The sequence below is a fragment of the Gymnoscopelus microlampas genome, assembly GCF_963454915.1.
Source record: "Gymnoscopelus microlampas genome assembly, chromosome: 16".
NCBI classification, from domain to species: domain Eukaryota; kingdom Metazoa; phylum Chordata; class Actinopteri; order Myctophiformes; family Myctophidae; genus Gymnoscopelus; species Gymnoscopelus microlampas.
The window spans coordinates 36,168,011-36,180,661 of NC_139953.1; the positions used below are offsets into that span (position 1 = coordinate 36,168,011).

General features: G+C 39.8%; 1 protein-coding gene across 1 annotated transcript; it reads left to right on the forward strand.

The window, feature by feature from the left end:
• Positions 1-2,223: 2,223 nt before the first annotated feature.
• Positions 2,224-3,545, forward strand: LOC311062970 (E3 ubiquitin/ISG15 ligase TRIM25-like; the record flags this gene model as incomplete). The annotated part of the gene is made up of 1 exon (XM_084082191.1): positions 2,224-3,545. The coding sequence occupies exon 1, from the start codon at positions 2,235-2,237 to the stop codon at positions 3,543-3,545; it is 1,311 nt and encodes a 436-aa protein (XP_083938317.1). The 5' UTR covers positions 2,224-2,234.
• Positions 3,546-12,651: the final 9,106 nt, after the last annotated feature.

A 12,651-nucleotide genomic window follows, 5' to 3' on the forward strand; every position in this document is an offset into this window, starting at 1 on the left:
CACTTAAGTTGTTTTAATCAACAACACAAGTCTTACATGATGTTTTTTTCTATGAACAAAACTGCTTCATAAGTTTAACATCATAATAAACGTTAGTTATTCAATCATCTCACCACACTGTGGCACTATATAATCACCTGTATGTAAGTTCTCTCTCCACAGTGAGTTTTATCTCTTGGTCTGTCTGTCGGTTTGTGCTCTCAGTTATTTTGTTATTTTGTTAATTATGCATCATGTGCCTATATACTAATAGCAACTGTAAAAATGCATTCATTGAACTTCATTTTACAAGAATGGCAGAGAAAATCATATATTTGCGTTCAACAATCCACATACTCATCATTCAGCTTGTCTGTTGGCCCTACTGGCCTACAGGATCATTCTAGACAAGTAAAGGGATTGACTGCACTCTGCAGTAGGAGACTATAATTGTACTGAACAACAGTATCACACCCCTACTCCTGTACATGTGACAATGTTCAAATGTATTCTTTTCATAATGTTCTCATGTTACTTCTGATTTTCACTCCTACCACACAAGGCAAATATTATAGATATTTTTTTTATCTTTTTGTCGTTGATAGGTATAAAACTATGTATTTTGTTGACAATATTGATATATATGCCATTGTATCCTATTTTAGTGTGCCATCTCTGCATAACTCAAGTTTGCCTACCAATCCTATGATTGAATTAAGTTCAAGGTGGTCTGGATCTAATCCTAGTATTAGTTCTCTCCTTTCCTCTAGAGACTGCATGTGTTTTGAGTTGCACAGCGCACAGGCCCAGCCGAGGTCACTGATTATCTCTGGAAGAATACAATAACAGCTCATTGGTGTTAACTTGACCATCTGTGACAAAGCCACAACACCTCCAGCGAGGCCGGTGAGAGCCAAGGTCTCGCCAAAGTCTCAACCTACGAGCCAGGCTCCTCATGGCCAGATGTCATCGTCAGAGCTGATAACAACTTAATTTGTGTATAACTGTTGTGATCATTGACTGTTTAGGCAGAGAGATATTTTTGCTGTACGGTGCCTTGTTGATTGATTCTTTCTCTTAATACAATGTCAACCTTTTAATTTGAGAACCGGCCTGTGTCTGTCTTTGATTTCATCTCATCCTTTTTACACTGGGTTTTCAGCTGTTTAACTACAAATAGTTTTAATTAACAGAGAGCAGGATTTACGACCCTTATCAGCTCTTTTATCTACTTTATCAGTCGTACTTCGAAACATCGATATTTCATCACATTTGGAGGCCCTCAGTTGTGGAGCTCTCTAGATGCGTCACTCAAGTCTTCACTATCCTTCCAAATATTTAAGAAACATTTAAAACAATATCTCATTTCTTCCTTACTGTAGTCCATTGATTTAGTAATCTTTACAAAATTGTTTTTTTTGTTTGTTTTGTTGTCTTTTTCTTCTTTTGAGCAGTTTTTGTGTTTTTATTTCTTTATGTGCACCACTGCTCCCCTTGGGAACTTTTATCATTTTGTATTGTTCTTATTGAACTTTTAATCCTGTTGTTTAATGACCTCTCCCATGAAGGAAAGGATTCCAAATAAGCCATTCGGCTTCTTCCAACTTGTCATTCAATATGTATTGTTTCTATATTTGCTACAACAATGTGCTAATAAACTACTACTACAACTACAGGGTTGCAGGAGACATTTTTGAAGTGTGTGTGTGTGTGTGTGTGTGTGTGTGTGTGTGTGTGTGTGTGTGTGTGTGTGGGAGAGGGGGGGCAGCAAACTGTGAAGTTAAGACAAAAATAAAAAGTAAATGCCTCAGAACAGAAGATTATCCTGTACATATATTATCCTGTTCAGAGATCCTGTAAATAGTTAATCCTTAAAAATAGATTGCTTAAGTCATCTGAACTTTGTATTTGTGCACTAGGCAGGAAATCAGCACCTGCCTGGCCTGCATTGTAGTATTGGAATTGTCATTTAACAAAATTAGATATATTACATATTTTATAGTCCCCAAATGCCAGTGTCTGATGTCTTTAAATATTTTTTGTTTAAGTTTCAACAAATATATTGACTCATATAACAGGGTAAATCTATGTCTTCCAATAAATCATAGTGAACCACTCACACTGCCTCTTTAAAGACCTTTGAACACATTCCTATCAACACACCCACAACCAGGAAGAACCTCCCATGTCATGTGATTTATCAAGAAGTGAAACTGTACTTGCTCAGTTCTGTGTATCATACAGTCTGCAGTAAAATGGCGCAGCAACTGGACCAGGAACAGTTCTGCTGTTCTATCTGTCTGGATCTACTGAAGGATCCAGTGACTGTTCCCTGTGGACACAACTACTGTATGGGCTGTATTAAAGGCTGCTGGGATCGGGAGGATCAGAAGGGCGTCTACAGCTGTCCACAGTGCAGAGAGACTTTTAACCCAAGGCCTGTTCTGAAGAAAAACAACATGTTGGCTGAAGTGATGGAGAGACTGAAGAAGACAGGACTACAAGCTGTTCTTCCTGATCACTGCCATGCTGGACCTGGAGATGTGGTCTGTGATGTTTGCACTGGGAGAAAATTGAAAGCTGTGAAGACTTGTCTTCAGTGTCTGGCCTCTTACTGTGACACTCACCTCCAGCCTCACTATCAGTCTCCTGTCTTTAAGAAACACAAGCTGGTCAAAGCCTCCAGCCAGCTTCAGGAGAACACCTGCTCTCGTCACGACGAAGTGAGGAAGATTTTCTGTCGTACTGATCAGCAGTGTATCTGTTATCTGTGCTCCATGGAAGAACACAAAGGTCATGATATGATCTCAGTTGTAGTAGAACGGACTGAGACAAATAAAGAGCTCAGTACAAGTCTGCAGAACATCCAGCTGAGAATCCAGGACAGAGAGAAAGACGTGACGGTGCTTAACCGGGAGGTGGAGTCTATCAATCACTCTGCTGACAGAGCAGTGGAGAACAGTGACACCATCTATACTGAGCTCATCACTTCCATTGAGAGTAAACGATCTACGTTGAGGGAGCTGATCAGAGACCAGCAGAAACATAAAGTGAGTGAGGCTGAAGAAATGAGGAAGTGTGTGGAGCAGGAGATAACTGAATTGAGGAGGAGACATGCTGAGCTCGAGCAGCTCTCACACACAGAGGATCACGTCCATTTTCTACACAGTTACACCTCCCTGCCAAGGATTGGTGAATCAACACACCCAGTCAGGAGCAAAGTCCGTCCTCTGCGCTACTTTGAAGATGTGACTGTGGCTGTGTCAAAAGTGAGTGGTAAACTACAACACATTCTTAAAGAGGAAGAGACAATCATGTCAGAGACACTAAATAGAGTAGATGTTTTACTGTCAACATCACCAGAGTTCTTACAGTATTCTTGTCCTATCACACTGGATCCAAAAACAGCAGAACAACTTCTGTCTCTGTCTCAATCGAACCAGCTGTGGGGAGCTGGTTCGTTTTACTTGGCCGCGGCCGTGGCCGTGGCCGTGGCCGCTTTCCAGTACCTGTGGCCGGTACCAGTGGCTGGTGGCCGGTACCAGTGGCCGGTGGCCGGGGACTAGTGGCCGGTGGCCGGGGACTAGTGGCCGGTGGCCGGGGACTAGTGGCCGGTGGCCGGGGACTAGTGGCCGGTGGCCGGGGACTAGTGGCCGGGGATCAGCCGAACAGGAACCTGTGATGTATGTGGATTTGGATTAAATGACAAATCTTGGTCTTTCAAGTGTTCTAAAGAAGGGTTTTCAGACACAGAAATCCCAGGTCCTGTGTCATCCAGAGTAGGAGTGTACCTGGATCAGTGGATAACAGTGCAGTTACTCTGCCCTTCTATAGCATGACTCTCCTCCACAAGCCTCTATCCTGGATTTTGGCTCTGATCACTTACTGAAGGTTCTGCTGAGTTGTGTAATTTGTAATAGATCAGATATAGTGCTCCTCCCGCTTGACAACTGACAAGAAAGTGTTTCCTTGTTTATAAATATATATTATATCCTACAGTAGTATATATTTCTTGTTGGAGGTTATTTTATTATTATTTTTGAAAATGTTCCTAGTATATGTGATGCCCATTAAGTGTCATCACATTAGTGTATAGAATTATTTTGTTTGTCATTGTGTTTTGAGAGTATTTTGTATTTTTCCTTTTTAAGACACTTTTCGTCTTTGTATTCTGGTTTCATCCCAAAACAATAACACCTTTGGTCAATAGGTGGCAGTGCAAGACCATGGTTCACACTAGCTCTGGTCCATACTGCCCTGCCAAGGTAAAGTGCAGTAACTACGTTTTTGGACACACCGACTTATTTGTGTATCCCAAAGGTCAAATTAGCCTTTGTGATTTTGGGGGATAAACAATTACCTCAAGAACAGATGTAAAATTTGTGTAATATCACTTATATGCCGATATCTCATTTGGCTGACCAGTTGAATCACTTTTAAACCCATTTTTCAGTGATTTCTTTTTTTCGTAGATACTGCACTTTATTGGCAGGGCAGCAGAGGACCAGAGCTAGGTTCACACCAGGTTCACCTTCTGGGACTGTAGTCTAGAGCGGTGGTTCTCAACCTCAGGCCGCGACCCCCCAAAATAATCATATTTGACCTGGGGACCCCCCAAAATAATCATATTTGACCTGGGGACCCCACAAAATAATCATATTTGACCTGGAGACCCCCCAAAATAATTATATTTCAACTATTTCAACTGCATGCACTGCTGGCCTTCTGCCATCATGTGCCATAGCCTGTAAACTTGTAACCTATAGGCTACTGTATTTAGAGCTCAATTACTCAATTATTATTCAAGACAACTTGTACAAACATTGTACAATTAGAGATTGAGGAATCAATAAATAGTGTTTCTCATCTCTGTGTCATTTTGTCATTCTGTCCGGATGCTGTAACTTTTATTGTTCTCTTTTCCATGAAGTCATGCATTTGCATTAATGAAAAAATAAATGGGGCTTTGGGCTTTATGCCATCTTATAATTACCCTGAGCATTAAAAATCATCAATTGGCAATTTGATTCATTATGTCAAATAACGTTCACTTAAGTTGTTTTAATCAACAACACACAAGTCTAACCTGCTTCATAACATCAACATCAAATGTTAGTGTAACTCATACTGTAATAGTGTTATTCAATCATCTCACCACACTGTGGTAAAATATATTCACCTGTATGTAAGTTCTCTCTCCACAGTGAGTTTTAAATCTTGGTCTGTCTGTCGGTTTGTGCTCTCAGTTATTTATTGAACTTCATTTTACAAGAATGGCAGAGAAAATCATATAATTGCATTCAACAATCCACATATTCATCATTCAGCTTGTCTGTTGGCCTACTGGATCATTCTAAACAAGTAAAGGGATTGACTGCACTCTGCATTCCCTCAAAACACATTTTATCTTCCCTTTGTGGTAGTAGGAGACTATAATTGTACTGAACAACAGTATCACACCTACAGGGTTGCAGGAGACATTTTTGAAGTGTGGGGGAGGGGGGGGGGGGCAGCAAACTGTGAAGTTATGACAAAAATAAAAAGTAAATGCCTCAGAACAGAGGAATATCCTGTACATAAATGATCCTGTTCATCGATCCTGTAAATAGATTATCCTTAGAAATAGATTGCTTAAAGGACGACTTCACCACTTTTCAACATATCTTCATATAATAGGTCCTCACTAATGCTCATGATAAAATTATACAATTTTTAGCCGCGAGCTGAAAGCGCTGCGGCTCTACAGACAGCCTCAGACATCGTCATCCGTGACATGTTTTCTGACATGTTTTCTGACATGTTTTCGCGACACCTATTTGTCTATTGGCTGTCGTGGCTGTCCTTCACTACTTTACAGCCAATGGGGAGACACTACTTTAAAGCCCATATGGACGGCCCATGGACGGCCAATGGACGGCCGTCATTCACAGCACCCGCCTCTCCTCGCAGCACCCCCCCCCCTCCGTCTCCATCTGTCCCTCTCCCAAGTCCCTCTCTCTCTCTCTCTCACACACACACGCGCGCGCACGCTCTCTTTTTCTCTCTCTCTCTCTCTCTCTCTCTCTCTCTCACACACACACCAGCTCCGGCGAAAAGTTTGTGGTTGCTTTGTTGATGTGTTAGCAACATGCTATGCTAACCGTAATAGTGAGAGGACAGAGTGAGAGGCTGAGAGTCATAAAGTCATTAAGTCATAAAAAGTCGGCCAGCGGAGAATCTTCTAATCATCTGTGATTTACAACAGCCGCAGGGCTTCAGTGTTGATTTAACTCTGAGGAGCAGTGGAAGTACTCAAATGTTTTACTTGAGTAAAAGTATCAATACTGCAATGTAGAAGTACTCTGTTACAAGTAAAAGTCCGCAATTCAAAATTTACATGAGTAAAAGTACAAAAGTGTTGGTATCCAAATGTATTTAAAGTACCAAAAGTAAAAGTACACACATGTTTGAAAATAGCAGATCTACAAGCTCACAACGCGTCGCGATGCGACACTTTGTGAGCTTGTAGATCAGCTATTTTCAAATAGCCTTGGTATAAAATAGGGCTAAAGTGGTTAATGTATGTTTTATAATGTAATAATTTATATCTGCAAAGTAACTAGTAACTCAAGTTTTCAAATAATTGTAGTGGAGCAAAAGTACAATATTTGCCTCTGAGATGTAGTGGAGTAGAAGTACAAGTACTGAAAACTGGAAATACAACAGTAAAGTGAAAAATACCTCAAAATTGTACTTAAATACAGTACTTGAGTACATGTAGTTACTTTACACCACTGATGACATGCCTGTCTAAGACAAGTCCCAGAGTATTCCTAAAACTGTATATATCTGTAGGCTATTTTTATTTAGTTATTATTGTCCATTTTATTTTCTTGCTTAATATTTTCTTTTCTTCATTATATCAATTATATGTAGAACCATCTGTGGTACAAGTTCCAACAACATTTCGCTGCTTGTATCTTTATGAGTCAGTAACAAATAAAGCTTCTAGTGGAGGTGTTAGGACCAAAAAATAGGCTGTTGACTTCAAGTCATGATGCAAAGGTCCCCTTTGGTATGGAAGTACCTTAGGGCCATAGGAAAACATTTATCCAAAGAGACGAGTTAGATCACCCTTCAATTCTGAAATATACACGTTTTTAAAAATGGCCGCCACCATTTACAGCAATACAGCAGAACCGATATCTTTGCTTCTGTTAAAGCTATAATAATAATATTGGTGTCAAAGTGTACATTTTTGGGGTCAAGTAATCCAATTCAATAGGTTTCAAGGCAAAAAAAAAAAATCATTTTCTCAATGCCATGAAAACAGGGCTAAAATATGCTAATTTCATTGGAAAATGTTGTTTTAACAGGGTAACTTTCCATTTTTCCCCACTCTAAAACCTTAATTTAGTTTCCTCTTTGGCATGGAAGTACCTTAGGGCCATAGGAAAACATGTATCCAAAGAGACGAGTTAGATCACCCTTCATTTCTGAAATATACACGTTTTAAAAAATGGCCGCCACCATTTACAGCAATACAGCAGAACCAATATCTTTGCTTCTGTTAAAGCTATAATACTATTATTGGTGTCAAAGTGTACATTTTTGGGGTCAAATAATCCAAATCAATAGGTTTCCAGGCAAAAAAAAAACAATCATTTTCTTATTGCCATTGAAAACAGGGGTAAAATATGCACATTTTATTAGAAAAATACGTAAATAACGGGTAACTTTCCATTTATTTCCCCTCTAAAACTTTAATTTAGTTTTCCCTTTGGCATGGAAGTACCTTAGGGGAATAGGAAATAAATTATCCAAAGACACAAACTAGATAAGACGTCATTTCTAAAGTATTTGTGTTTTAAAAAATGCCCGCCACCATTTGCATTACAGCATAGCCCATATCTTTGCTTCTGTTAGGGCTATGATGATAATATTGGTGTCAAAGTGTACATTTCTGGAGCCAAGGAATACAATTACATAGGTTCCAAGACAAAAAAAAACAATAGTTTTCTCATTACCCTCACAATGGGGGTAAAATATGCACATTTCATCAACAAAATAAGTGACATTAAAATGTTCCCCCTATAAAAAAAACTTAAAGAAGTACAACCTCTTATGCACATGCCATATGCTTTATGTGTGTCTGTCCAATCTAGGAACCCAGTCAAAAAAAGGAAAAAACAGCACCCTCTGCTATTTTTTTCCTTAATATTTGACTCTGGGGGGGACCTCCCAATAGAATGTGGATAACAGGATGGTGGCCATTAGGTCCGCCCTCAGCCCTCCACTTCCGGTCTACGTGTCTTTGTTTACATTCCTAACATTCCTAACTATACACGTTGTATCAGGAGCTCCCGACAGATTCAGCTGCAGAGCTCTGAATCTGTCTTGAGAGATTAGTGTCTGTCTGACTGCAAGTGTATATGTCTGACTGCTATCACCTGAGAGTTACACCTGTTGCTGCCACAAAACATAAATTCTGCACAAGGGACTGCGACAATTTGATTAAATCAGAGGTGACAGAAAATCTGAGACACTTTGAGGTTCAATTTGAGGTTTGTATTACTTTCTCATTGAATACAGAATGTTTTTTATGTTAACTGTGCCATTATTGATCAAAAAGTGGACAGAGCAAGAAGAAGACATGAAGAGTCTGTGAGCCCAGTAAAAACACAGTGCATGAATGGTGGTGGCAAGTTCACTGCACAGGCTATACTCTCATGCTCATCATCATCCTCATGTGAATAAACCACACCGTGTTTCTTCTGTGGTGAAGTTGGCAACAGAAAGGAACTAAGGACGGCTTCCACCCTGGGATTGGATCGAAAAGTGAAATAATGTGCTCAGGTGCTGGGTGACAAGTGTCTGTTAGCTAAACAAGCTGCTGGTGACATGGTAGCTATGGAGGCAGTGCATCATCGTGCATGCCTGACTAGGCTCTATAGAAAAGCAGAAACCGCCGTTGTGACACGACACAATTATTATTAAATGTAACACCACGCGCCTTCGAGAGGATATTGACATCAGATCTGTGCGACTAGATCGTGGCTGATGATGACCTGAAAGCTGTTGTTGGCATGAAAAGCAACACATTTACTGATGTCTCCATCATCTTCAAAGCAGCTAAAATCCTCCGGGAAGAATATCTTCCGATGAAACAATAATTTACAGGTTCCTTCACAGCCTCCTGATTCAATCCCTCCCCTGCTGCAATTTTCCTAAAGATGCTTCTGGATGGATAAGGTATTGACCAGCCAGCCCCTGAACCAGAGAAGTGCCAGGTTGCTACATCAATTGGGCAGCAAATCATTTACAACTCTGTGAAATGCAGATCCAAGAAATGTCCGTAGTGTTAGTTGTCACATAAGAGAAAGGGAACCACAGCTTCACTGTATCTGGCAATGAATCTGCACCTGCATACTGGCAGTAAACACCAGGTGGATACCATGCATAAGCGAGGTATGGTGTATCATGTGATCGCTTGAAAACATTGCGTACAGTGATCAATCAGTGGGAGCAGATTGGTGTGGTGGTCCCACCTCAGGCAGTTAAGGGTGTCTTCACTAATGGTGGTTTTGACAACATTGACCTCAACCCATCGTCAACAACAGCAAAATCAGCCCTCCACGGGACATGCATAAGCATTCAGCAGCACTTCCCGTCAAATGACCAACAAACAGCCAATCTCACTAACATCCTAGTTCCAGCTAAGATGGGGAAGAAGCATGTACAATCCTTTCCAGCTTTCTACACAACAATGGATCTGGATGTTTCACTCCAAACTGATGTTCCTGCCCTTAATACAAACAGTCATCCTCAGCCAGCCTCTTGTCATCTCAGCAACATACTTGAAGAAGGCTCCCAGTGGTTGGAGAGAGTCACCGACACCTTGTGGGGAAAGACAACCTTGAGGATGAAGAATGGATCTCATGGGGTGCATATTATGCAAGCATTGCAGAGATTTGTTCAGCCCCCCCATCCAGATCATACATACTGCCACTGTTCACAGAGTCTCCTACCAGTCCCACTATGGCTTGGCTTGGCATGCAATGAATGTCCTCCTTCAAGCAATCAACTACCTAAATCCAGGTCAGACATCAGTCATGTTAGCTGATCAACCCCTATTCACACTTGCCAAAAAAGATGCTCTGGAGTGTGTCTGGAGACTGGCTGGATGAATGGCAGTGGATGGACTACAGCTCTCACCAATAGTGGTAATTCAACTAGTGGCAAAGCTCAGTCTTTCATTGGTGTTGACCACATCTGCAGAACCTGGTACATGCATCAGGTGTCTGTAGCTGCTCTGTACTTGTGATGAAGGCTTATGAGCGATATTTGGAAAAGGCTGTAAATGATGAGTCGAGCCCCCTCTTCCTTTTGCCCTTTGATGAATGGCTTCAATTTCAATTATTTCAAGGGACTTGCCAGAACTGGTTATTTGCAAGTGCAAGACTCAAATTACCACAACAACCCCATTGTCATGGTAGTAAGAAAATTATTGGGGATTTGTTTTGCCTTGAAACCTAATTAATTGGATTCCTTGACCCTAAAAATGTTTACCATTATAGCTTTAACAGAAGTAAATATGGGTTCTGCTGTATCACTTCAAATGGTGGCGGCCATTTTTAAAAACGCATATATTTCAGAAATGAAGAGTGATCTTATTTGTCTCTTTGGATCATTTCTTTCTTAGTGCTCTAAGGTACTTCTATACCAAAGGGAAAAGTAAATCAAAGTTTTAGAGGAGGGGGGGTAAGTTACCCTGTTAAAACGTATTCTTCAAATGAAATTTACACATTTTACCCCCCGCTGTCATGGCAATTAGTAAAGCATTGGGTATTTTACATTGAAACACCAATATTATTATTATAGCTCTAACAGAAGCAAAGATATGGGGTCTGGTATAATAGTGGTTAATTGTCGTCAGCCTTTTTTTTAAAACGCCTATATAAAGAAAATGAAGGGTGATCAAACTTGTCTCTTTGGATATTTTTTTTCCTATGGCCCTAAGGTACTTCCATGACAAAGGGAAAAGTAAATACAAGTTTTAGAGGGGGAGGGGTTAAGTTACCCTGTTAAAACGTATTTTTTTAATGAAGTTTGCATATTTTACCCACCGCTGTCATGGCAATTAATGAAGTATTCGTTTTTTTGCATTGAAACCTATTTAATTGAATTCCTGGACCCCAAAAATGTACACTTTGACACCAATATTATTATTATAGCTCTAACAGAAGCAAAGATATGGGGTCTGGTGTAATAGTGGTTAATTGTTGGGGGCCATTTTTAAAAACGCCTATAAAAAAAAAGAAGGGTGATCTAACTTGTCTCTTTGGATATTGTTTTTCCTATGGCCCTAAGGTACTTCCATGACAAAGGGACAAGTAAATACAAGTTTTAGAGGGGGAGGGGTTAAGTTACCCTGTTAAAACTTATTTTTTTAATGAAATTTGCATATTTTACCCCCCGCTGTCATGGCAATTAATGAAGTATTCGTTTTTTTGCATTGAAACCTATTTAATTGAATTCCTTGACCCCAAAAATGTACACTTTGACACCAATATTATTATTATAGCTCTAACAGAAGCAAAGAAATGGGGTCTGGTGTAATAGTGGTTAATTGTCGGCGGCCATTTTTAAAAACGCCTATAAAAAAAAAAGAAGGGTGATCTAACTTGTCTCTTTGGATATTGTTTTTCCTATGGCCCTAAGGTACTTCCATGACAAAGGGACAAGTAAATACAAGTTTTAGAGGGGGAGGGGTTAAGTTACCCTGTTAAAACGTATTTTTTTAATGAAATTTGCATATTTTACCCCCCGCTGTCATGGCAATTAATGAAGTATTCGTTTTTTTGCATTGAAACCTATTTAATTGAATTCCTTGACCCCAAAAATGTACACTTTGACACCAATATTATTATTATAGCTCTAACAGAAGCAAAGATATGGGGTCTGGTGTAATAGTGGTTAATTGTCGGCGGCCATTTTTAAAAATGCCTATAAAAAAAAAAAGAAGGGTGATCTAACTCGTCTCTTTGGATAATTCTTTTCCTATGGCCCTAAGGTACTTCCATACCAAAGGGGACCTTTGCATCATGACTTGAAGTCAAATGTTGCTTAGCACCTCCACTATTCTTGAATTCTGCACAATCCTAATGTTGTAATTCACTGCAGAAGGACTTCTTTTGTACCACAATAGGTAGGCTAGTCCTATACCGGTTACTTATTTTTATTTTAATGTTAAGACATTTATGCTTGAATGACAGTGATTAGGCCATAACATGTTACAGCACTATAAAAAAACAAGACATGACAAAGTCATAATATAGCCGCAAAATGTCATATTGAGGTATGCCATTTTTTGGCAGAGTTCTTCTACATTGCAGTATTGATACTTTAACTTGAGTAGTTGGGGGGGGGGGGGGGGACACACAATACAGCTGCTAATAATATGAATGTCAAATCATATTCAAAAGGACATATATTTTTTCACATTTTTTTTTTTTTTTATGTTTTTTCAAAAACAATTTTTTTTTCCATTTTTTTTTTTTAAATTTCAATTTCTCAACGGCAGATTGGGGCAAAAAAAGCCTGCCGCTCGCGGCTATATTATGACTTTAGTCATTTCTTGTTTTCTACTTGGTCTGTGTCTCATAGGAGGGCTGTGGACAGTCCAGAAACCCG